Consider the following 26,459-nt stretch of genomic DNA (forward strand, 5'->3'; position numbering starts at 1 on the left):
CAAGGGACAAGCAGGTCCCGACACTACCACCACCTTCCCTGGGGCTGCACGGCTCTAGTCGGTGCAGGGCAGTAGCCTTGCTTTCAAACTGTGTTCAGCAGTCCAAGGGACTCCCAGCCCCTGGTGGTTCTGTCTTAGCCCTTTGCTCTCTGGGTCTAGGACAGAGTAAGTAGAATTAGGAAGTTAATTAAAAAATACCTCTTCAATGTTGGCCTCAATTTCATCATCAACAGCCCTGCAAATTGAAGGAAATTTCATGTTACTAGAAGGCTGGAGAGGGTGAACAGAAAGCGCAGTCGAAGCTACTGTTAAAATGGAAGAGCAGAGTTTAACTCCAGCATGTGGTGGCAAGAAGGAAATTTCACGTTACTCGAAGGCTGGAGAGGGTGAACAGAAAGCGCAGTAGAAGCTACTGTTAAAATGGAAGAGCAGAGTTTAACTCCAGCATGTGGTGGCAGGGGATCTCTGCATCCCAAGTTTCTGTGACAGAGTAGCCCTCAACAGCAGATACTGAGGCAGAAATACTCTGATGGTTTTAGGTTCTGATTGAACAGCATAGTCTTCCCATGTGGTACAGAGCTAGGGTTCCAGAGAACTCGCTTAAAATCTAGCCTGACTTTTTCTTGACAGCTGTTTTTCTGTTTGTTTTTAAGTTCTGGGGTCTTGCAATGCTAGGCAAGTACTCTACCACTGAGCTATATCCCCAGCCTCAAGGGACAGACTTGAAGTTCCATCTAAAACACTCTTTGCCATTGAAAGACTTTTATGAGACTTGCCTGTATGAACCTCTGCCTGCTTGTCCCACATCCAGATTGGCTGGAGCACACCCTGGGGAGCCTGCTGGCAGTGATTAGCTTATTAGCACATGGTTGCTTATATAGGTGTGTCCTTCAGTGAGGGTAGCTAAGGCTATAAGGGGCTTCCTTGGGCATCTGTGGTCTTAAACTGGGTTATTAAGAATGCTGTATGCAGGGCTGAAGCCTCACAAAAGGGTAAGGGGACTTCTAAGTGCTGCCAGCTGGGATCTAGAGCAGAAGATTGAATATCCTGGGTCAGAGCAGCAGTCATGAGGGGCAGGAAGGTCACCCTGGGGACAGCGGGGGGCTGACACTCCCCTGGCACAGAGGCTTTTTGGCTAGGGAAGGATAGTGTTTAACCAAGAGCCACGGTGTCATTCTAGTAGGGCAGGAAGGTCACCCTGGGGACAGCGGGGGGCTGACCCTCCCCTGGCATAGAGGCTTTTGGCTAGGGAAGGATAGTGTTTAACCAAGAGCCACGGTGTCATTCTAGTGACTCCAGGTCTTGTCCCCATGTCATCAGGGAAGACTAATCTGAACACACTAGGCTTCCTCCAGGGAGAGAAGGCAGGCCCCTTCCCTGAAGTAACTTTCAGCAAAACAGAAGGGCCTCTGATGGTAGGGAGCTATGGTCACACTCTAGTGACACTGGTTCGCAGCTGTCAGGCACTGAAACGCCTTCTCTGCCATGTATGATCTTGGAGCAAAGGCGATTCCCAGTTCTCCCTCTGCCTCATCCCTTCACAGGAGGTGACAGCTGGGGACTGACACAAGCCCTGCTTGTCAGACACATTCTATGGGGCCTTTGGGCCTTCACACAGGCCATCCCATCCATGGTCCTCCAGCACACGCTTTCTCTTACCCTTCCCATCCTGTCCCTGGTCCCCCGTCAGTGCTGGGGTTCCCACAGCCTTTCAGTGAATTTCCTTTTGCTTACATTGCTCAAGGTTCATTCTGTCTCTACCAACTAAACATCCATCTGAGTGCCCAAGACTGGGACAGTGGCCGAAGTGACAGAAGCTACTGTGAATTGAGGGCACAGGGACAATGGCAGGAAACTGTGCTATCAGTCCAGAAGCATTCCTAAACAGCTGGGAGTGGAGGGGAGACAGCAGAGACTTCATGACAGGGACCGTCATTGTCACAGCCTCGGGGGCCCTCCTAAGCCCATGGAAAGCAAGGGCTATGAAGGGCATGGGCTCATAAATAGGGTCATTAAAAATGAAATTAAAAACTTGGTAATTCAGAGATGGACTGTGAAATGGACTGCAAGTCACTCACTCCCCAGCCATTCCATTCCATCCCAACATATCTTGAGTGGCTTTTTCCTTTGCTTCGATGAACAGAACATTAAAAGCTCTCCAGCCTACCTATCCCCACACGAACCTGTCAAGGTAGCTCAATATTATAGTCAGATAAAATCGAAGAGCAGACCAGGGCTGGAAGCAGGGAGAGATGGCAGAAAGAGGGACCTGGCCACCTACTGGTAGTCAGCTTTCTTCTCTGAGAAGACACGAATGCAGAAATCACCATCCTTGTGGGGTTCAAAGGTGGAAGGCACGACGATGTACTCTCCCGGGGGCAGCTTGAAGCGGTTGAGCACCTCCCGGAGGTTGATGAAGGTGTCTGACCGCTCCCTGGCTCGGGTGGTGAGGAAGAAGTTTTTGCCAAGGTGGATGTTGGTCTGGCCGGTTAGCTGACGATTAAACAGAGGAATGAGGAAGGAGCTACAAGACGTGCTGCCACTCATTCACGGAGACAAAGGGATACTGGGGATCACGCCTGGGTCATTTTAGATGTAAAGAAAACTTTCAGCTCTAAACAAATGCCTGCTGAGGAACTCAGCTGTGAGCAACAGGAGCTCCCTTCCCCCACCACCAGAATGTCCACAGCCAGGCCATCTTTCCACAAGGCTCCTCAGTCTTGCTCTAGGTGACTCTCAGGGTACTAGAGGCCTGAGAGTCACAAAGGGTCCAGGTCAGTTCTGTGTGGCATATCACACACTAATAGAAGGAAAGAAAGGCTGGGGGCTGAGAAGGGAGCTCAGCCACTAAACCAGATATGACCCAAGGCTGGGGCCACAACTCACAAGACAGTGTTTAGAAGCAGGGTGCCCGTGGGTGGGTCAGGGCGCCCGGTGTGGCCATTTAATACCTGGCCTTTCGAGTCATATGGCTGCTGTGCACCCTCTCATTAGTGTTAACTGTGGCCTCCTCAGAGCTCTGGTATAATGTAATTTATGCCCACAGTGTCCAAGAAGGTAGCTAGATGGCTGGCCACTTTTACTAAAAAGGAAACTGAAGCTCAGCGAGGATGTCAAGTGTCCAGGGTCACACAGCCTGGGAGTTGGGTCCTGGCCACCCTCTCTACACTGCCACCCTGGGTACAATGTGCAGTTCATGGAGAAGCTACAGAGAAAAGGGCAGCAAAGGAGACATGTCCTGTGCTGGCTTTCCTGCTGTTCTCAGAGACACAGACGTCTGTGACAAGCCTCCTGCAGTCTGAGGGTGGTGGGGTGTTAACCAGAGCTAAATCCTGCACAGTCTTTTCTGAGTCATAAGGAGGGAGTAAACCCCAAAAGACTCTCCGATACCCTGTCCTGAGCTTAGTCCAGTGAGACCCTGAACTGAACCCTCCTCCACAGGGCCGTAGAGGGGACAGGGACTCATCCCTCGGCCACCAGACCCTCCCAAGCCCGTATTACTCCCTGAGTTTTGGCAGGTTAATCTTCAGTCATGTTGGAAGTGGGAACCCCAGGGGACAGTGGCTTACACATGCTGGACATACCTCCTCTGGAACCTGCAAAATAAAGGAAACCAGATTCAGATTTTGGGGAGCAGAGTGCAAACGCCAGCACGGGACATGTCTCCTTTGCTGCCCTTTTCTCTGTAGTTTCTCCATTATCAACTAAGTGAACACGGGAACTGTTTTCCAAGCAACTCAAAGCACTTCGGCCACATTGGAAACAAGAGCTCTCTCATGGCCTGGTGATATGGTGGATGGGCCCTTACTTACCACCTTTTAGCACATGAAGAAACAGTTTGGAGATGTGCGGTGACTTATCCATGATCACCAGCCAGCTGTGGCAAAACCCATACCCGCTTCTCACCAGGGAAGCAATAGGCAGGGCCAGCCACATCCAGCCTGTATGTATTTCCTCCAGCAAGTCACTTCCCCTTATTGGCCTCAGTTTCCTTATCTTTAAAATAGGACCGAATGACCACCAAAGTCCTTCTCAACACCAAAGTCCACGACTGGATTCCCAAGTGCATGCATGGGCTGGCACAATTCACTTTGCATTTTCCTTGGAGCTGTTCTGCCTAGGTCTGAAGTCCTCAGCTTCCATTTCAGTGGCTGCAAATCCCGGGACTATGTGTATTGTACAACTGATGCTATTTGTCCAACGCCATTTCTCAGGTGGGTGGACAGGGCTCAGATCAGTAGCCAGGCAGGGGCAGCCACACTACCAGTGATGGGTGAGCAAACACAGGAGTCAAAGCCTCTCCCTGATACCCATCTGAGTTCCCCACTGGGCTAGGAACTGGCTCTTGGAGTTAGTAGGTAGAAGCCCTGCTTGATAGTATTTGCCATTTCCCAAAGCCAATTTCAGACTACCTGGTGACCATACTGAACGTGGGGATGGAGGAGTGATGAGGCAGTTTTGAGGCACCAGAAAAAGCCTAGCAAATCTTTAGTTTTAACCCATCAAACCAAAAGGCACCTAGTCAGCCACCCCAGTGTCTTCCTTCCTCCATTCATCTCTTACTGCCAACCAAGACGGCACAAGCTGTGTTCTGCACAGCAGAGCTGTCCCTCCCTTGCATGGAGTCAGGTCTCCTGGCCCCAGCCCCAGTCGGCTTTCAGCTTGAAGAGAGAAGGAAGATGGCTATGGCAAGGCTGCCCTCTGGTGCGGCTGGCAGGCCTGGCTTCCTGTCGGCTTGGAATAAAAGAAGGCCCCGTGGGTAGTGAGGGCACCCGTGGGAGTGGGCCTCCAGCTGGAAGAGCCCAGAGAGGTATGATGACCCTTTTTAAAAATTCTGTTCTGGGCTCTCCCTGATCCAAGACAAAGACTTGGCTGGGCTCTGACCTATTGGCCCAATCTAGCTCTTATATTTCTTGGTATGTTCCAGAATATTCTGTTCTAGCTTAAGTCTTCTTAGTTCTTTGGAGTTTGCCAAGCCAGAATGCCAGGACTACAGGGTATGAAAAGACACCAGGACTTTTCCAAGCATGGGAATCCCAGAAGGCTGACTATGGGGGCCTAGGGAGGGCTGGGAGGTCCCTAGTGACACAAACCAGCTTGGGGGACCTTGTGTGAGCTGCTGCTAAGCCTGGACAGGCTGGTGGCTTTACTTTGGCTTGATCAAGTCCCCTGTCCTCTGTCCCATTATATCTCTAGGGTCTGTGTAGCTGGGGTTGAGACTGGCCAAGGGCAAAGGGGAGGAAAGGCAGAGGCCACCCCGTTTGGCTCGTACCTCGTAGATGCCAAAGCCAATGGTGTGCATGTCCTCGCCCATCTTCCTCTGCCGTCGCCGATGTTTCTGGATAAGGCCCACCAGGAAAGTGCAACCATTCTCCCCGTCCTCCTGGTCCTCATCCTCCTCCTCCAGCTTGATCAAGTACTGAGGGTTCATCCAGAAGGTGTCTGTGGCACAGGGACGGAGAGCCCATCCCTGAGTCAATGGCTAGAGAGTTCTGGGATGGGCCCTGGCTTTGGGGCTAGAGGCAGCTGGGGGAAGGATGCAGAAGAGAGGAGGTGGTAGGAGACAAGAAGCAGAGGAAGCAGAGGGGAGGGAGACTACAGCCCCTGGTGGGTGGGTACTGGTAGAGACGGGCCATGGAGGCAAAGCCTGCACTCCTCATTAAGAAATGGATCCTTCTGGTTCTCTCCCCTCTCCCCTCTCCCTTCTCCTCTCTCCCAATTTAATTTGAGGTTTTTGGCACAGGGTCTCCCATAGTCCTGGCTGGCCTGGAACTCACAGAGATCTGTTTCCTAACTGCTGTGATTAAAGGTGTGAGCTACCACTCTTGGCTCTATCTTTTACTTAAAGGAATTTTATTTTTTTTTGAGACAGAAGTTCATATAGCCCAGGCTGGCTTCAAACTTGCCTTGTAGCTGAGGATAACCTTAAACTTCTGATCCTCCTGCCTCCACCTCCACCTCCACACACATGGGATTGAACCCAGGACTTTCAGCCTCTGTCTCCTGACCATCTTCATGGTGTCTCTAACATACCCACTTTTAACACCCATTTTCAGGAAGGCCCTGAGTCACTCCTGTTTGGGGTAATAATGCTGACTGCCTATCATCCTGAAATGACCTCTGGCAGTAGAGTTAAAAGCGTAGTCTTGGGTGTGGTGGCAGAGGCAGGTGGATCTCTGTGAGTTCAGGGCCATCCTGGTCTACATAGTGAGTCCAGGACAGCTGGGGCTACAGGGAGGCCCTGTCTCAAAAAAAGACTAAAAAAAAAAAAAAAGTGTGGTCTTGCAGAGCTTGTCAGCCACAGTGCCACAGGCTCCCTTGCTTCTGGAAATTCAGTTGTATTGGCAAACGCTCATTTACATAGGACAGCCTCTAGGCTCCCTCAGTAGCACTAAATAGATGCTGTTGAGACACAAAGCCAAGGGCATTTACCGTCAGTGATAGCATATGTGAATTGTAGAAGAGCCACAAGCCTCCTTAGGGAAAGCCATTAAAGTATCTAACTGGCACTAAATTAGCAGCCTGGCCTTGCTCAAGCCTTATCAACTGGTCACTCCCTGAACTGAGACTGCTTGTGGAGCCCACCTGTCTCCTTTAGTTCACCCACCTGTCTGAGAAGAGACCCTCAAGGACGCCAGACCCTGGCACAGAGTTAACTCTTCCAGCTGTGTGCAGCTGAGTTCCTATATAAAACCAGACTTCTCTCTTTAGTGCGCAGATAATCATTCTTTGAGGAAAAGAGCTGTCAGCCCTTTTGCTGAGCTTCCTGAATCCAGGGAGCACATTCCTTGCCTGTTGCAAGTCTGGCTCTGACTCTTATTTCTAAACTTTAAACTCCTTCCTTTTCCTCCCTCCTAAATCTAACAATTAGTTCACTTACTATCTGCAGACTCCTAAACCATTTGGTGCAGGGTGATTTTGTGGGTGGCAGATGGGCTTCCCCACAGTGGCCTCTGGAACTGGTAGCTGGTGACTGCAAACTGTGGCTGGCCCCACTGATCAGCTAGCCCCAGTCTATTTGTTCTGTGGGACTGGTATACCAGGCAACAGAGAATCAAACTATGATCACGATCTGCCTCCAGAGCAAGAGGACACTATAGTCTTCCTACCTGGGTTCAAATCCCAGCAAGATCTGGAGCCTTAGGCCAGCCACTTATCTACTCTAAGTCCCAGTCCCATCACCTTAAAGATGGAAATAAGTTTGTTGGGAAGATGAATAACATATAAGAAGTTACTGGGGATAGCTCCTAGCACCCCATGTGCACGTCACCCTACAACTGGCAGCTGTTATCAAAATCAGACAGTTTCTAAGGTAGGGATAGTCTGAGCCATCAAGATGACAGAAGAGGTCAACAAGGGGATCAACAAAGGCTGAGGCGGAGGAGAAATCCTTACCCCCTGAGCTCAGCTCAGTCAACACTTTTTGAATGAACTTGGCAAAGAGGGTTGCAGACAGCAATGAGAATCCGGTGTGTGGGAAACAAATGAGTGCAGTAGGTGAGGGCTCAGACCCTTGGGCTTAGGGTAGTAAGATGTGAACTGGGACTGAGCACTGCCTCTGAGAGCCAGGTGAGGACTACAGGTGTCATGGGGTCTAGAACCCAGAGGGAACATCATGGAATCAGCTAATCTTTTAGGAGGTAAATGAATACAGGAGGCAGCAGGGCTGAAAAAACAGAGAAGGGTCTTGAGACAGAGGCCCAGGGCAAAGGAAGAGGAAGCCGACTGGGTGAGTAGGAACCACTGGGCTGCTGTGGCACATCGATCGGGTTTGGGTGCCATGTCTGCCCAGCATCATGTGGTGGCACCCTCACATGGTTGCAGCCCTTACTTGGATAGTTTCTGCAGCCCCCTGCTGTGGAGCCTCGCCTCCAATTCCCGTCCATCTTGGTGAGCTTCCACTTCTTGTAGGAGTCACTAGTGAGGGTGTCAGGGGTCAGGTTGCAGATCTCCAGACGGGAGTAGTGCCTTAGAAAGTCACCAAAAGACATCCTGGCAAAGCAGAGACAGGGTATCCGGGGTTACAGGAGAACACAGGGCCAGCCTTGGCCTTGTACCTGGTCAGGCTAAGAGCCAGCCAGAGTAGCTCCATGAAATCCAGTTCCAAATCTAGTCCTGAAACTGCCACTTTTTAACTGGGTGATTTTGAGGTTACTGAGGCCCCTCTGCAGCCCAGAGAGCTCAGACGTAAAATGGGAGCCATGAATAAATAAAAAATGAGACAACATGCCTGTAGTCCCAGCACTTGGGAGGCAAAGGCAGGAGGATTTCTGTGAGTTCAAGGCTGGCCTGGTCTACATAGTGAGTTCCAGGACAGCTGGGGCTACAGGGAGACCCTGCTTCAAAAAGACAGAAAAAAAAAAAAAATGAGACAACAGATGGGCTCTCAGGGAAAACAGTAGGCACTGTGGGTGGTCTGTGGGGTGGGTGTGCACACAGTCAGTCAGTGCCTCTCTGCTCACTAAGGGAGCAATGGGTTTCTTAATGGGCCAAGAAGACTCCAGGAATGGGTGAGGGAGAAAAGTCCTATCTTTCTCCCTGTTTTCCCTTGGGGTCTGGATATTACTGAAGGAATTCCTCTCAGCCTTCACTGTTTGTGAAGTTGCTCAGTTTGCCAGCCCCACTGGTGAGAAGGACAAATTGAAGAGATTTAAGCAGTTGTTCAGGATCTTAGGATGAATTTTTTTTCGTTGTTTGGAAAAAAGATCTTGCTATGTATTCCAGGCTATATAGCCTGGCCTCAAACTTGAGGTCCTCCTGCCTCAACTAGAATGCTAGGATCACAGGAATGTACCACCATGCCAGGCACTTATGATATATCCAAAACAACAGAGCCTGGATGCCATGCCACAGTGCCCTTGGCATGTTGAACTCACTGGTGGCTGATACTCTGGTTGGCAACTTTTTAGGAAGGTACATTGGAGTGGGGCATCTTCCCCTGGAGCCTCCATGGTCTTACCAGAACTCCCCATCCTCCTGTCGTTCAGTCAGATTTGCCTTCACTTCTGGGTCAACAGTGTTCCAGTTGGGGCAGCTAGAGAGCGAAACAACAGAAGGGGTCTTAACAATGAGTGTGAGGCAGGGGCAACTTCTTCCTATAGTCCCCAAGACTGAGGAGCAGAACACCCCATCTCAGTGCTGACAGCCTAGGCCCCAGAAAGTGGGGAATCACCCCACCTGGAACAGGACCTCACTGAAAAACACACAGAATACCCTATGGAGCATAGAGCCCTGCACAGGTACAAACAAGGGGACAAGGGGAGAGGATGTGCCTCCTAGAAGATGACAGCAAGGAAGAGTCTAGAAAATTAGCACAGTCCACCAGCAAGGGGCCGAGGGTCATCGCCTGTCCAGGTGAGATGTACCTGGCAGCTCTCATAGGAACAACTGAAATCCAGTAAAGAGCCCCTGTCCCAGCCTCTGTGCTCCATCTTGAAGGAAGCTCACCAGCAGGCATTCCCCTGAGGGGCCAAGGGTGCTGGGAACTGGCCAGGAAAGAGTGGAAGAATGGGGGGTTCCCAGCTGGAGTCGGGAACTCAGGGGAAGGGCTCAATGGAACTTCTACTCCAAGGAGTTGAAGGCCTAACAGCTACCAGCAAGCCCTAGAGATCAACAGGGACATCTCTGCTCTTTGCACAAAGCTCATGTCCTTGGAATAGAAGTGTTAGTGGAAAAAGAGGTGAATTTTCTTTTCTCTAAAAACATTTTTGTTTTACATTTATTTATTTAGTGTGTGTGTGTGCTTGCACATGCCCATGTGGGGGGAAGGGTACATGAATGCCATAGCACACATATGGAGGTCAGAGGACAATTTGTGGGCATTAGTTCACTCCTTCCACCATGTAGGTTCCAGGGATCGAACTCAGGTCATCAGGCTTGGTTGCAATTGCTTTTACCCACTGAGCCAGCTTGTCAGCCCATGGGGTACATTTTCCCTTGAAGGCCCAGTCAATACCAGAGTGTGTTTGAGTTGGGGAAAGGATGGATTATGAGGTAGGAAGGAATGTGACCCACAGGGTGCCTGGGCCTGGGCAGGGTACCCTAGTGCCAGGAGTGGTATCTTGCTATAAAGACCCTTCAAGGGGCCATTATCCCAGGGCTCACTTGGTGTGAGCAGCAAGTTTAGCACCTCATTTCTTGGTTTTAACAGGGCCTCTTGCAGAGTGCACACCCCTGGCCTGCCCTATACTCTTCTTACTTGTCGTTCCATTTCCCGGTCCACTCCACTTGTCCCCAGGGATTGCGGATGCGGATCAGTTTCTGTAGGCTTCCTGAACTTTCAACCTGAAGGATCCAATGAAAGAAAGAAGGGAGAGGCTGAGGGCCATGCAGATTTGGAGGGACTTACATCCAAAGCCCCCTTCAGCATGAGCCAGGTAGGGAGAGCCCATCTGTGACAGAGGATCACAGGAGCTGGAAAAGGCTTGACCCTTAGATCCCCACTGCTGGCCAGCTTTGGAAAATGAGAATTAAAAATGGGTGTGTTGGTATACACCTGGAAATCCAGCATGTAAGAGGCAGAGCCAGGAGGATCACAAGTTCCAGGGAAGCCAGAGCTATGTGGAGTGACCTTGTCTCAACAAAACAAAACAAAACAAAACAAACAAAAAAACAAAACAAACAATACACTCTCTCCTCCCTCCTCTAAAACAAACCAAACAAAAATAAGTCAAGGGAACAAAAAGAAAAGGAGAATTCTCCCAGGGTCTGGCTCTGGGAGAAGTGGGGCCCTTTACTCGTTGTTATTAGCCTGAAGCATAAACACACTTGTTCTGGGGTCTGTGGTTGGTAGTATTACCTCTAAATATCTCAATTAAGTAACTGAATAGAACATACTTTCATCACAGGCTCTCACAGAAGCTTCCTCTCTTGCTTGAAGGATATGGATGAAAATGAGAAGATGTAGTTTGGGAATGTTTTTATTTTTATTTTTTTAAGACAGGGTCTCACTGTGTTGCCCAGGCCGGCCCTGAACATCAGGGCTCTCAAATGATCTTCCTGGCTCAGGAGTCAGGGTAGCTGGGACTACAGGTGTTTGCCACCGTATCTGGCTAGTGTATGTCCTGGACTGGGGATAGGGTGGTGGGACACTAGAAAGGACATTTTTGGAAATTAGGAAAATGTTAACTGTGGACTGTGTATTTAATGATGTTATTGAATTAATTATTTATTTTCCTGGGCATGGCAGCAGTGGGGCCAAGTAAAACAATGTCCTCAGGAGGACATGATGTTTAAAAGTGAAGTGTCATGACATCTGCAACTTCCCTACAAATAGCTCAGAAAAAAAAAGTCTACACTCACAAATATAATATATGTGACAAAACGTAAAGACTGCTGAATCTGGGGGAATAGCATTTGGATGTTTATTATGCTATTCTTCCAACCTTTCTGTAGACTTGAAATTTTTTACGACAAAAGAGAAGTGGGGGTACTTAAAAATCTAAGTCTGAGGGGTTGGGGACGAAGCTCAATGGTAGGTGCATGCTTCGTAGGTATAAGCTCTGTGATTGCCAGTGTAAAAAAGAAGCAAAAGGAGAAACACTCAGAAGGCTGGTGTGGTAGAGCACACCTGTGACCCCATCTTGGGACGTGGAGGCAGGAAGATCAGGAGTTTAAGGTCAATGTTAATTAACAGGGAATTCCAGGCCAGTCTAAGCTACATGAGATTCTGTATCAAGAAACAAAAATTAAACAAAATATAAAAAATAAAGAAAGGGCTTGACAATAGCAGGGAACTTGGGCTGCTTGATTTTCAGTAAAAATAGTAACAACTGCTAGAGAAACACTGCCTACTTGTCTACGATGTATCTTACAGTCAAGAGCACTTTACATATAACTTGACTGAATCATTACAGCCACTTACAGTGGATATATTATTTCCCTTGTAAGGAAGAAGGAAGACACAGACTTTAAGTACCTTGCCCAGGCCACACGGCTGGTAGGAGGCACAGTCACACTTAAAACACAGGCATAATTGCAAATTTTTTACATCAAATTTAAAAGCTTTTATTTGTCGGTTGGTTGGCTTTGTTTTGCTTTGCTTTTGTTGTTGTTGTTGTTATTAACACAGTGTCTAGCTACGCAGTCCAGTGGCTTGGAACTCACAATGGATCCAGGCTGGCCTCAAACTAGTGACAATTCTTTTCCTCAGCTTCTCCTGTAATGGGATTTCAGACGTGAGCCTCCCCAACTAAAAGTATTTTGAAGAGCATAAAATACTATACAGATGCGAAGTACTGGTGGTTTTTTTTGGAGGGGAGGGTGTTTTGTTTAAAGTTGATCTAGAAATTCAAGTTTTAACTCTAAAATAGAACAGAAGCGCGCCTGGAGCCTGCGGCCAGCAGGGGGCGCACGCCGGGCAGACACCGGCAGGCTGGACTCTATCTCCGCCTCTCCTCCCGTCCCACCCTGGGCAGCCACGTGGTAGGGGAGCAGTCTGTCCTCCCCGCCCACCGTTACCTCCTCGGCTCCGGTGACCGAGTACGCGTGTCCTTTCACCAGCTTCTGGTACGTGACGGCCTCGGAGTCGGCAGCGCTGGTGATCTGCAAACACGGCGACAGTCAGCCACGATGCTCGCGTTCCAATACAAACCTCCAGGGGCGCACAAGGCCTGGGGTGTGCGGAGCAGAGATGCGCATCCTGCCATCTGCAGGAGTCCGGTGCCGCAGTCTGATGCTGACCGCCGGGGACCACCAGAGATAGGCGAAAGTCAGCAGGCATTCCCAGATGGAGGGGGCATTCACAGCCATCTGCTGGCTGGGGAGGGCGCCAAGGGGCTCATCCTGGAGACAGGCCAGTGGGTGACCTCAGACAGACACTCAGGCGACATCGGTGGCCAAGATGCTCTGACACCCTATCCCTAGCTGGATGTGGCCCAGCCCAGTTGCACATGATGGTGAGTCTTTGTTTCCAGCCTGAGTTCAGAATTAGCTTATTAGAAACTCCTCAAAGCAGCTCCTTTCTCCTCTGTGGGCACAGCCTTTGGAGGAACTAGACCCATGCCTACCTCCCATTTCCCTGGTGAGCTTGGCCTACAGAGCTATTATGAAGACAAGGTTCCTTCTGGTGCCCCTTAAAGTCTTCCCCAGGCCGGACACATCTACACTGGACAGAGTGAGAAGGTTGTTGACTGCTCCAACAGGCTTGCAGATGGGGGAGAAGGTGGCAAGACCAGCAGAAAGCAGGAGGCTCACGGGCACTTATGGTCTGGGAGTGGAGTGATTCAGAGCAGAGTTAGAAGGGGGAAATGTGCTGGGGAGGGAAAGGTTGGAGGCAACATCACCCTATCAACTGCACCCTAAGTCAGCCTGGCCATTGCCTAGCAACTCTGGCTTCCAGGTGATGAGCAACACCAGTGAACAGAGACAGATTAATGTCCTTAATGAGTTTCTGAGCATTATCAGGCTTTCCCTGAGCTAGCTCAGTCTGGAGTGGGTTTAGACAGGGACATGTGGACTTACATCGATAGAGCAGCCAAGCAGAGAGCCTTTCTGTAGAGCCTTCTGGATGATCTTGAACAGGTTGGGAGGAGGCTTCTTCAACTCATACCACTCAGCAATGCCTCCTGTGAAGTCTTCAAAGCCCTCGGTGGTGGCGCCCCCTGAGAGTGCTTCATAGCACCCATTGATCCTACAGTAGGGGAATGCATGCTGCCCTTGACGCTCCTGACCCCAAAGATGCTGTCATGCCTCTAAGTGTCAGCCCTAGCCCACACCGATGAATCCCCGCCCCCACAGCCACTCATGGAACCCTCTACTTTCATTCTCCTTGCCTTTTTCTCCAAGTTGGGGTGCCTACGAAGACAAGGTGTTACGCCCCCAAGCTCCCATTTCTCTCTGGCTATGAAGCATTTAAAAAATTCTACGGAATCTTGGAGTTGGAAGGACTAAGGGAAGATCTAATCCAATCTCTGGCATTGATTCAACCCTTGTTTAGTAGTTAGTGGTTAAAATAAGACAACACTTCAATGATGAATCAGCTTCCCTGAGAAACAGGTGGTGGCTTCTCATGGTGGCTCCTGACTACCAATGCTGAGGCCTGAGGGCTTCATCTCCAGTACTTGAGTTCTGGGCCTTAAGTTCTCTTGTCTGAGGGCATGAAACCTGCCCACTCCTTCCTTGTCTGGGGTTGTAAGGATCCAACCTCCACCCCCATTTGCTGCCTAAAATTGGTTCATCTTAATACAGGAAGCCCAGCAGCACCACCAGCAGAGGCTCTTCTGCAGAGGGCTGACATACTGGGCACAGCACAAGGTCAACTTTGGGCAACCTGGGTGAGAAGCAACTGGGAAACCATTCTCAGCAGCTATATGGTACATTCTGGGTGAGCTGCTACAACTTTCCTACCTCTGCGATGGGTAGTTGTGCCCATTGGCAAAGGCTGCTATTTTTAGCTGATAAAAATGCAATAGAACCTACCAGAGAAGCAGAGTTCCTTTTCAGGGTCAGAGCAGTTGGTTAAAAACAGAAATGGCTAGCATTTACCAGCACATCAGGCACATCAGGCCCAAAGTCATTCTTTCCTAGAGCAGAACTTCTACTCAAATAAGACCTTGAATAGTCCAGGGCAGCAGGGACAGGGTGCATGCTGGTGTTGGGAAAGGGCATGGTCACTTACTTGGCATAGGCCTTCTCCAGCAGAGCGCTCCAGAACTCTCTCCCCTCTGCTGAGTGCACAAACAGCAGCTCCCCATCCTTGGTGGGCAGCCTGTCATCCACCACCACCTCCACCCACTCGCCATACTGCCAGAACTATAGGACAAGGGGGACAGGAAGGACAAGAGAGGGTGGCACTGAAACTCTGAGCCTCAGCCATATCGGGTTCCCTCCTGCCCAGCAGACCCTTGTTGTAGGCCCCAAGAGCTGACTCAGAGGGAGATGCCCTTCAGTCTCCTATGGCAAGCAGGCCCTTACCAAGCAAACAAGGACAGAGGGGCTTGTCTGTGTCTCCAGAGCTACACTCACCTCCTTAAAAAATATATCATTTCTCATTTACCACCCTAAAAGGAGAAAAAACTTAGCCTTTTATCTCAAACCTTAAATAACCTCTTTGTTTTAAAACTTGGGGATTACTTCCTGAACATTAAGTTCTACCTCCCTAGAGTTCACCCCTTTCCCCCAAATTCCTGGACTTCCTTTTGGGGCTCCATGTCAATGGGCAGGTTGGGAACATCCTGCTCTCAATGTCCTCTGCAGAACTGATCTCAGGAGCTTGAAAACACCAGGGACTAAGGCGCTAAGGAGCCAGCCAAGCCAGGGAACTGTGCTGAGTCCTTGAGACAGGGAGAGGAGAAGCCTGAGCCAACCATTAAGTTACCTACCTGGAAGTGGAAGATCCCTGCATAGTTTTCCTGGAAGCTCTGGTCTAGGGGCACAACTCGAGCCAGGATTTCTTCATTCAAAGTGAGGGAGGCGATGGCGGCCAGCAGCCAGCAGTCCCCTGAGAACACAAAGTCAAGAGCTCTGGTCAGGTCTTAGTTCCGGGAGGCTATTAAGTCTTGTTCTCACTACTGGGATCAAGACAATCCTTGAACAAACAGGGCTATATTTCAGACAGTCCTCATCTGAGGGTTAGGTCAGAGGGGTTGGGAGCTATTTTGAGGGAAACGCTGAGGAGAAATGTCTTGTTGCACCTATGAGTGAATCAACCTGACAGGAGAGCAGAGGCTTCTATGAAAAGAGGGTTTCAAGAGAACTTTGAGTGAGAGGAAGCAAGCACAATGATAAATGGGGAGGGGCTGAATCTGGACATTGCACATCTTTTAGGGTTCAGAGACAAGGACGGAGGTGCCAGTAGGCAGTGCGATCGTGAGGATGCATGGATCCAGATGGAACAGCCATGAGCCAGCATGCATGAGGCTGGACTATTTCTGAGGGTTCCCAGGGGGAGGAGCAGAGGTCACTTTTTGGGATGTGAACACCAAAGGGGGTGGACAAGGACAGGGACAGTAAGATAAGTCTCTCTTAGCCTCAGGCTCGTCCTTTTGGGAAGAAGAGTGTGTTTAGAGCACACAGTCCTCACCAATGTCCACAGCAGGTACTCTAGGTAGCAAGCACCTTGGTCATTTCCTGAAGTTACAAGTAACCTGGTCCAGCATCAGTACAGAGCAATTTACAGAAAGGGATCCTGTTCAACAAAAAATACCAACCTAGAGGGGTTGGGAAGAGGATGAGGATGTTTGTTCCAGTCTAGGGAGGTGAATTTGCATAAAATTTCCCACGCAGTAATGGGGAATAGTCTCAGGTGAGCTTACTCCAGTGTTGGTTTTATCCTTCTTCACTATTAGATTAGTGGTTTACTGAGCTCTTCTGCATTCTGGGTGGCCACTGAGCAACATCCTGATGATTGCTGAACTAGATGGCACTGCTGACACTTAGACATGACTGCATTGAGCTCTTTGAGGCCTGGCTATGCCATGCCAAATCTGCTCTGAGCAGAGAGCAGAGACACAGCACCCTTGATTATTCAGTAGGTAAACAAAGAAGTCAAATCCTTTGCTCCTAAAATAGGGTGGGTGCTGCAGGGCTACGGATTCTGTAGTTTTCCTCACAGCCATTTGCTGTCCTCCTAGTAACACTCAAGCCTTCTCCGCACTTCCCGTCTCCAAGGTTCAGTAGCTCTGGCTCTGACCCCAGTTCCAGAGGAGGCCTGGAACAGTCTAGGCACTGCCTGCTTCCATTGGAGGGCTCAGTAATGAGGTACAATATGCCTAACTGGGACCTGAGGGAGAATGGACAGGTGCCCTCTTCTGGGTTGAGTCTATGAAGATGTACATAAACTGAAGGGCTCATACCATCTTGCTACCCTGAAGGGGCGGTCTGCCTGAAACAGCAGCCAATGGTGAGGAAGAGAGGCTGAGAAATGCAGAAACCAGGTCTTGGCAACATCACTTGTGTGTCTGAATCAAGCTGTACCTGAAGTCAGATCTGCGTTGGGTTTTCAGTGGGTCATTTCTCTGTTTCCTTACCCATCATGCAGGGCTACAATTCCTGCCACTTCACAGCTGGGGAAAGTGGGCAAGAGCCATATGTACTCATGGCTTCCTATGTGCTGTCCACTGCTCCAGGAAATTCAAGTTCATTTCACATACTCCTCAAAACAACTCTATGAGGACAGTGAGGTCTCCAAGCTACAGCTGAGTAGAAAAAGGATTAGAGAATGGGCATGCATTGCTCTACAGTTAAGCATCTGTAGGTCCTAGTTTTCAAGGTAGGTAGGGTTTTGCTGGCTCAGATCTCTGAGGTGACCTTCTGGGTCAGTGACCATCATACAACACAAACTGGAGACTCACTGACATTCTGAGGACAGGGAGCTGGAGGAGAAGTTTGGCAGTGACTGTTTTTAGATCTGGCTAGAAAGAAGCTGAGGACTGGTAGGGGTGGAAATCTATGGCCGGGGGTTCTCCCACTCAACTCCACATGGTGCCCTGGATGGACCAGTGGACTCAGTGATCAGAAAGACAGATGACCTTCCCCTTTCTCTGAGCATCTGCTGCTCTCTCATCCCAGTCCTGTCATATTCATATCCTGGAGGACTAATTCAGCATGGATCAGTTGTTCCTGAGGTCATGACAGGCCCCTTCCAACCCACTCCTCTTCCTCTTTAGGCCTTCCTTGGGAACCTAGTAATGCCCATGATTCTAGTTTTTACAAGTTTGAGATTTTCTTCCTTTTTAAAAATATTTTATTTATTGCTTTTATTTTATGTGTATGAGTGTATTGCCTGCATGTGGGTAAGTGCATCCATGTCATGTAATGCCCAGGGAGAACAGAAAAGACTGTTGGATCCCCTGGAACTGGGGTTATGGACAGTTAGCTGCCATGTGGGTGCTGGGATTCAAACCAGGCTCTTCTGTAAGAACAATCAGTGTTTTTAAAAATATTTTATTTATTGCTTTTATTTTATGTGTATGCATGTATTGCCTGCATGTGGGTAAGTGCATCCATGTCATGTAATGCCCAGGGAGAACAGAAAAGACTGTTGGATCCCCTGGAACTGGGGTTATGGACAGTTAGCTGCCATGTGGGTGCTGGGATTCAAACCAGGCTCTTCTGTAAGAACAATCAGTGTTCTTAACCACTGAGCCATCTCTCCAGCCCCAAAGTTTGAAATTCTCTAGAAAACTTGCAAATTGCTTTGGTTTGAGTCTACTATCCACAACACTTAGAGGCAGAAAGGCTGGGGGTAAAAAAAAAAGGATTCTAGGGATTCTGATGATAGGAATCCTGAGCCAGTAACTTTCACAGATTCTACATAACGTCCCATTAAATCCCCACACATCCTCAAAGGAGCTGCCCTGGCCTGCCTGATCCTAGCAGTGGCCATCTCAATCTCCTCCCTGTTCTGTTCCCTGCAGCCAAAGAATCAATGCTTTTATACTGGCATGTATAAAGAAATGCACAAGCATGTGTGAGGGACCAGCCACTTGCTTTTATAGTCTCAGTTTATAGTCTCACTGACCCATGTGCTCCTCAGGGGTCAATGACTGACTGAATACATGAAGACCTGGTTTCAGTAAGTGACACTATTTTTATTTTTGTGGGTCATATATCTAGGTCAGCGTCTAGATTAAGTGTGCACACCTCACTCAGATTACTGCTCACCAGCAGTCCCTGGTACATTTGCCATATCCCAGAAACTAGTGGTCAGGCTTCATGGCTTCCAGTTTTCTTTCATGTTCCAGAAGCACATCTCCAGCCTAGTGTGGTAGGAGCTAGGTCTGTTCTTGCCCTGCCTTTGGAGAGGACTGCTTTCCTCAACACATACTACTTTCCTTTGGAAGGATTCACAATCCTGCAATATTCCCTAGGTGATGAAATGGTGACTCTAGACTAAACTGCCTGCTTAAGGTCACATGTCCTGGAAAGGGCATAGCCCGGACCTCTCCACCTCCAGTCTATGATCTTTCTACCAGCAGGAATTAATAACTAACAGGTAGCTAACATTTGTGTGATACTTTTAAGTTGATAAAGAATATTTTACATATTTTATATGACCCTCACATGGATCTTACATGCTGATTATCATCATTATTATTACTGAAGATCAGGAAGTCCACAGAGCAAGCCATTTGGTAGGCCTTTCGTGCATATCCTGAGCCCAAATCCTGAGTTTTGTTCAAGAATAATACCTTGATAGTAATTTGCTTTGATCAAGAGTATCCAGCTCCCATCAGGAATACTCAACAATAATTCAAATTTAAAATGAAGATGGAACATATTAGCAGTTCTCTTCAGTCTGGTATTTTAATAATCTAATACTCACTGGTTCATGAAATATTAAAACCCATCATCTATTCGATGCAATAAGATTTAATTCACCAAGACAGCATGAGAGTTTGTCATTACCTGGCTGAGACAATGACACTGAATGCATGAAGACAAGAAGGGACAAGTTATATGCATTTTGAGTTTGTTATTGGTGTTGGTGCTTTGTTTTGTTTTCAGACAAGGTCTCATTGTGTAGCACAGGCTGGCCGATAACTCAAAATTCTCCTGCCTCAGACTCGTAAGTGCCAGAATTACAGACATGCCCCACCATACCCAACTTAAGTCCTATGCATTTCATAGTCATAGATTCAAAAAGGTTCTCTTCCATTTTCCAAATTCTGGATTTCAGTGAGGGTGGCTTAGAGGCCAGGTGAACATGTTGGTTTCTAATAAGATATAAATATTTGAAATCCTATTTCATATTTGATTCCTTCTTTTCTCCCTTGTCCCAGCCAGCAAAATATTTTGAACTAAGTTAGGAAACTCCCTTACCCAAGTTGATATCTACTCACATAAGCTTTCTTGGTGACAGGATCTATGCAGTGATTGCAATTGTGAACATGTTAAAGGCTTGCCACGTGCTAGGCCTGTGCTAAGTGTTTTATACACATTCTCACAGTATCACCTCTTCTTATGGTCATGAAACAGTTCAGGGTAAAGAGTCTTACCATCCCATTTTAATTGAAGAAACAGGTTTCAGGGGCTCAGGGGCTCACCCACAGTCCCAGCTAGTGAATACCTATCATGACTGCCTGCTATCAAAAGCCTTTAGTGCACAACCTTCATGCTCTGCTTTGTAAATAGGCTAGTGTCAATTTCAAATTCACCTTATTTAAAGGACAATGTCTTGGGACTTTAGTCCTTGATGTGACCCGATATGTCTAAGCATCTTCTCAGTGCCCACTCCACCTGGAAGGCCTGAATCCACAGCATGTTTCTCCTCACGGCACCTGTTATACTACTTTATCAACCTTAACTGCACCCAGTCTCACTCTTCCATGATGAACCTTCAAGTCCTTGGTTCTCTCTATCAAGGTCAGAATCCACCTTCTCTAAAACACTTTATGGAAACACTGCCCTACTGGATAATACTGACTTCTGGCCCTAGCTGGAGAAGTCCTTGGAGTTCCCTCTCAGCAGAGCTTGCTTGGGGCAGTTACAACCCAGGCTGGTAATGAGCCAGTTGGCTAGTTTGGGAGGGGGCCTGATAACCAGATTAATTCCAATACTACAAAGGGATCTCACTCTAACCGGGTTTAGCTCTAGGAAAGCCTCAGCAGAGGGTGCCTTCTATGACACATGTCCCTGGAATGTGGTCACATGGCTGGGCCTTGAGAAAGGCTACAGGTTTTAATATGCATTTGTAAGAGACTCTGGACTTGAACATTGTGTTCCTTGTGCACATAAACTGGCAGGAGGGAGGGGGGATGTCCACTCACACCTGGGTTGGGGAGGACTGGTTCTGAGCAGTATACCTCTCCTGGTAGGCATTCCTATTGTTACACAGGCACAAAGCCTGTTCATGCTGTATTTCCTGTGGATTATCTTTGAGTCTCCAAATTACTGTATTTATCTCAACACAGAAACACCTTTTGCGTGGGCCCAAGCAGTGGATTGTAGTGAGCTGAGGATGAGTGCTTGTCTGTGTTTAGTTTACACCCTCCAACCTGTTCTTTGCACAGGAGCTCCTTCAGTGGACCTCATGGGGCTCCAGGGGCTCTGGCTGCCAGTGGGAGACCTGGAGACCTGGAGACCAGAGGCCAGGGCATGTCTTTCCTGGCTTCTCCTCTGTCTGCAGTTCCCTCAGGGTAACACTGGAAGTGAATAGGACCCACTCTCCCTTCTAGAATTCTGGGAACTGGCCCCAGCCTGCAGCTGTCAACTTTTATTAACAACCCAAATGTGTACAAGAGCCTGTCTGCAGGAGCAAGACAACAGTCTACCCTACTTTAAAAAGTGGTCTATATTCTTGGTTATAAGGACACTTTCTCATATGTCTCAATGTCTTTTCCTTTAAATTAGTCTATTAATGATACAATCCCAATAAAAATAGCAAAAGATTTTTAAAATTGAAATCTAGCTGAACTTATAAGTCTATAAGGAGAATTAAATATGAAACACAGCCAGAAAAATATATATACACAAAAGAGGTCCGGCATGATGGTGCACACCTGTAATTCAGCACTTGCAGCTTAGGCAGGAACAGTCCCCAGGCCATGAGGTAAGCAGCCGTTCTACTGTACACTTCCTGCCGTAATACTCTGCCCCGTACAACCAAGGATCAGCAGAGCCAAAAACGAAAGTGACCATGGACTGAAGCCTCTGAAACCACAGTCAGAAGAAATCTTTCTTCCTTAAAAAGAAAAAAAGGGCTGGTGGGATGGCTCATAAGATAAAGGCACTTGCTGACAAGACTGAAGATCTGAGTTGGATCCCCAGAACCCACATGGTGGAAGGAGAGAACCAACTCCTGCACGTTGTCCTCTGACCTCCACATTCCTGTGCCCCTCACACAAATATTTTTTAAAATAATAAATTACAGCACTTGTGTGTTTGTAGAACTCATAGATAAAGACATATAAGACAGGTGCAAAAATAAATTCTTATTTTGGCTCAGTTTAATTGTATCAGCTGTAATTTCGGAATGCATGTGCTCAGTTTTCTTTTTAAAGTAGCTGATGTCAATATTTCTGTCAGTAAAAGAAGAATAAATTATAGATGGAAAATATTCACATATGAACAATCATGTAGCTTACATGCATATTCACAAGTATATATTATCTGTACATTAGTTTCTGTGATAAAACTAGCTGCTTGTATACTTTTATACTTATTTGTATAATATTTAATGTCTATATTATAATAACACAGCAAAATATTTATCTGAATCCATGAAAAAACTCTAGAAGAAAAAAATGAGAAAATTCTATTATAATCTCAGATTGGAGATGGGCTAATTGTGACCCAGAAGTCATAAAATTTTAAAACTGTAAGTTAATATTTAAATTTAAAATGACAGTATTTAAATTAAAAATGATTTAGCCGAATTAAAGTGAAAAAATTTGCATGGAAAAAAACCACAGGAAGCAAAATAAAAGTTAAAAAATAACATGGAAAAATAACTGTTGTCCAGACCAAGGGTAAACTTTTTTAGCATATAAAAAGGTCAAGCTAACTTGAAAAATAAGGATATAAACAGTTGGTGGAAAAAGGAAAAATTGATGTATGTGTGTGCATATGCAGGTAGTTGTGCACATGTATGCATGTGGAGGCCAGAAGTCAACCCAAGGTGTTCTTTGGGTGCTGTTCACCCTGTTTTCTTGAGCCTGGAGCTCAGTGATTAGTCTGGGGTGGCAGGCCAGTGAGCCCCAGGGATCCTCTGTGTCCACCTCCCCAGTTCTGAGATTACAAGTTGCCATGCTGACTTAAAAAGAAAGAAAAGTTTAATATGTGTTCTGGCATCGAATCCAGATTTTCATGCTTGCAAGACAAGCACCTGACTGACTGAGCCGGCTCCCCAACCCTGAGGTCTTTTACATGAATTAAAAGGAGCTTATACTCAATTATCATAGAAGAGATATTAAATAAAACTACATAGAGATATCTTTTTTTACCTTTCAGATTGCAAAGTTCATAAAGTGTAATTCAGAACTGGTGATATAGTTCATTGTTAAAGTAATTGCCTAGCATGTGAGAGGCCTTGGGTTCCATCCTCAGTATTGCAAAAATAAAAGGGTGTCGTTACTTGAAGAGGCTACAGGGAAACAGACACTCATGTCTTCTCAGTGAATGCAGAGATCTGAGCACTCTATACAGAGACCATCTGATGATGTCATCGATGTGCCCAGCAAGTCCATCTCCAGTAATCTGCCCTACAGACACAATCCCATGAGAAGTGATGTGTGTAACGAGCATTGCCTGTCATAGCAAGTTGGGAGTAACTTAATTCCTGTTCATAGAGGACTGGTGAAATAAATTATGGTTTGTCTCTATAGCAAATTCCAGGCAGCCATTTTTAGTAGTAAAGGTGCCCTTCCTTCCTCCCTCCCTCCCTCCATCCCTCCCTCCCTCCCTCTCTTTCCCTTCCCTTCCCTTCCTTTTGTTTAACCTTAAATGTATATAATATTTATTTGTCAATCATACTTCAAAAGAGCCAGAGGAGAGGGAAGAAAACCAGATGACTTAAAATGTTATATAAATGGAATGAGACAGTGAATAACTTCTATCAGTTTTCATTCAATTCAATTCTCTAGATTCATCCAAATTGTAGTGTGTACCAATGGCTACCACTTTTTATTGCTGAGGTGTGTTCTATGAGATGCTACTTCCTTTTTAAAAAAATGTTTTATTTATTTTGTACGTTATGTGTATGAGTGTATTACCTTCATAAAGTGCATGTGTCATGCAATGCCCTCAGAGGTCAGAAAAGGGCGTTGGATCCCCTGGAACTGGAGTTAGGGCAGTTGTTAGCTGCCATGTGGGTGCTGGGAATCCAACCTGGGTCCTCTGCAAGAGCAGCCAGTGCTCTTAACCACTGAGCCAGCTCTTCAGCCCCAATAAGATGCTATTTCTTAACATGAAATGATCTCCAAGATGATTCAAAGAAACAAATCAAGATACAGTACAGTATTATGATATGACCCAAAAGTGGGGGGAAATGAAAAATAGAAGGAAAAAAAAATGTGGAAACGCAGTACATCACCCCCTTTGGTAAGTTATATGGTCATTGTTTGAAGTTACTTTTGGATTATTGTTAAATGGAAGGACAATGTGTCCCTCTTCGTGCATAAATTACAGTTTTATTATTGCAAACTACAGTCACTTGTCATCAGTAGACGACTGAGCTGGTGTCAGTACTTATAGTGAAAGAGAATACTGAACTATCTAAATAACAAATAGTTAAATGAAAGTTATGGGTTTTTTGGTAGAAGTTTTCTATAATAATTGATCTACACTGAAATAACAACAAATAATCAATCAATTGGCTCATTCCAGTGTCCTCCCCAAAGTATATTCTATAGAAACATGTTCCTCAAGAAGGGAACAGGTATTTCTTGGGGAAATGTCTACAGTCAAGTAAGCCTGGGCAAGGCAAAACTGACGAGATCCAGTGCACAGACTTTTTTCAATAAATTCACATGTTGATTTCCCAGGAGTGTAGGGGGGATTTAAAAAGTTCCACAGACTTCTTCAGCCCTAGAATCTTGTTGCTGACATCTCTTGAGGCAGTGCCCATAGAACCCACTGGAAACACTGGATTCCATGCTGAAGGGGGTGCATTTTGCAAGTAGGCTCAGACTAGTGGGCTCTCTAGGAAGGTAAGCTGCTCAGAACCAGACTTTGCCTGGGGGACTACAAGGGTGATAGCAGGCACCAGCACAGAGATGAGACATTTAAAAATATATATAGTTTAGTTTAGTTTTATTTAATTGTGTATATGTGTATGTGGGTTTGTGCATCTGAGTACAGTGCTGGAGTTACAGGCTGCTGTGAGCTGCTCGACATGGGTGCTGGGAATTGAACTCAGGTGCTTTGGAAAAGCAGTACAAGCTCTTAACTACTGAGCCATCTCTCCAGCCCAGATGAGGAATTTCTAATAGCACCTCTGCCTTTTGTTTCTCTCTAGATTGGGATACCCTTTTCCTTTGGATACTTTCTTTTTCTATTAAAACAGGGTCTCGGTCTATAAGTCTGTAGTTCAGGCTGGCCTGGAACTCACTAGATAGCCTAAGCTGGCCTCAAATTGCCAGCAATCCCCCTGCCTTGGTCTGTCAAGGATTGGGATTACAGGGTGAGTCTGCTTGTCTGGATCTGGATTGTATTTTCTTCATAATTGCTTGTTTTTCTTTAAAGGCTGTGGTTGTTTCCTATTGTCTATATTTACATTGTTGCCTTGTACTCCCTGGGAATGAGGAGACGCATAAGCAAATATTAATAAATTCTGCCTTGTCCACTGTACAACTCTGACTCACCATCTCTCGGCTGTCTTTTTCATGCTGGGGGCCTAACACTGGCCTTTGTCTAGCACCCTGCATATGAGCAGGGACAAGGGTCAGAAAGGGGTCACTGCAGCACTTATCAACTCATCAGACACTGTCTCCCCAGGGCTTCCCAGGGTGGGAGCTGGCTGCTGCTGGACACATCCATGCACATCAGCCTAGAAGTTACTCAGATGCCTAGGGAGGCTCCAATCACAGTGCCCACAGACAGTCAATCTGTCAACAGTCACCCAGGCTGCCCCATATCAGTCAAGTATCATTCTGGGAACACACTCAAAGTGCACAGCTGAGGAGCAGGAGGATTTCCTGTTCCTGCTTTGCTTGCTATCAGGGAAAGGCCCATGGGGTGCTTCATCAGTCCCCTGCGTCCGAGCAGGGTCCCTGGAAACAGCTACAAGGACTTCCTGAACAACCCCCTCGCCCCCGCCCCGCTGTAACCTCTGCATCTGCTGGTCTTCCTTTCTGTGACAGAAGGAGCGTCTCTCTCCACAAAGAGAAACCAGACTTAGGCTGCAGATACTGATGGAGAGGGAGGCCTTGGATTGCAAGGCTCTGACATAAAATGAATGACAGCAGGTTTGAGGAAGTTGGGAGAAAGCAGGGTTCTGGAGTCTACAGCCAGAACCAAAAGGAAATCACTGGGGGAGGTGGTTGAGTCTCACAGGCAGCCTGGACCCTATCTTTGACTTAGGTAGGCATTGATATTTTCTGCCTTCCGCTGGTGGGGTCCTCCAGGATTCCTATGCCGGGTGTGTGTGTTTTGCTGAAGGACTGGGTGCATACCTGCTTCCTCAGAGACCTGGCCTGCCTAGCTCTCCCTCTAGCTTCTCATGCCTTCTGGCATGTTCCACATAACACCAGGAGACATCAGCTCCAACACCACCCTCTCAGAGCTCCTCAGACTCTAGGCCCTTTACTCTGTTACTCCACTGTGGCTGTGGCTAGCTACATTCCTTGGCTCAGGCCTCAGGAGTTCCCTTCCTGTGTACTTTCCTCCCTAGGGCCATGACATTATCCCAGGCACCACTCTGTCCCATCAGCTAGCAGGAGACAAACAACTAAACAAGTAGGCTGCCCACTGAGCTTGTGGACTAAGGACCTTGGACTCGAAGTGTATAGAGCCAGAGGTCACTCTGGGTAAGGGCATTGCTCAGCCTGGGTGGTGAGGGACCCAAGGAAGTGGGGCTGATA

At 47.4% G+C, this 26,459-nt stretch overlaps 1 protein-coding gene across 2 annotated transcripts in view; it reads right to left on the reverse strand.

The window, feature by feature from the left end:
• Capn2 (calpain 2) overlaps positions 1-26,459 on the reverse strand; it is a 50,194-nt gene that overhangs the window by 6,403 nt on the left and 17,332 nt on the right. For both annotated transcript variants that reach the window (XM_029558993.1, XM_029558994.1), the window contains exons 3-13: positions 15,321-15,439; positions 14,618-14,751; positions 13,462-13,630; positions 12,460-12,543; positions 10,199-10,284; positions 8,960-9,034; positions 7,832-7,992; positions 5,273-5,442; positions 3,585-3,596; positions 2,282-2,493; positions 199-235 (exon numbers count right to left, since the gene is read on the reverse strand). In XM_029558993.1, the coding sequence (XP_029414853.1) occupies positions 199-235; positions 2,282-2,493; positions 3,585-3,596; positions 5,273-5,442; positions 7,832-7,992; positions 8,960-9,034; positions 10,199-10,284; positions 12,460-12,543; positions 13,462-13,630; positions 14,618-14,751; positions 15,321-15,439 (1,259 nt within the window). The remainder of the gene's footprint in view (positions 1-198; positions 236-2,281; positions 2,494-3,584; positions 3,597-5,272; positions 5,443-7,831; positions 7,993-8,959; positions 9,035-10,198; positions 10,285-12,459; positions 12,544-13,461; positions 13,631-14,617; positions 14,752-15,320; positions 15,440-26,459) is intronic.

This window comes from Nannospalax galili, unplaced genomic scaffold (assembly GCF_000622305.1).
Source record: "Nannospalax galili isolate Female #2095 unplaced genomic scaffold, S.galili_v1.0 scaffold368, whole genome shotgun sequence".
NCBI classification, from domain to species: domain Eukaryota; kingdom Metazoa; phylum Chordata; class Mammalia; order Rodentia; family Spalacidae; genus Nannospalax; species Nannospalax galili.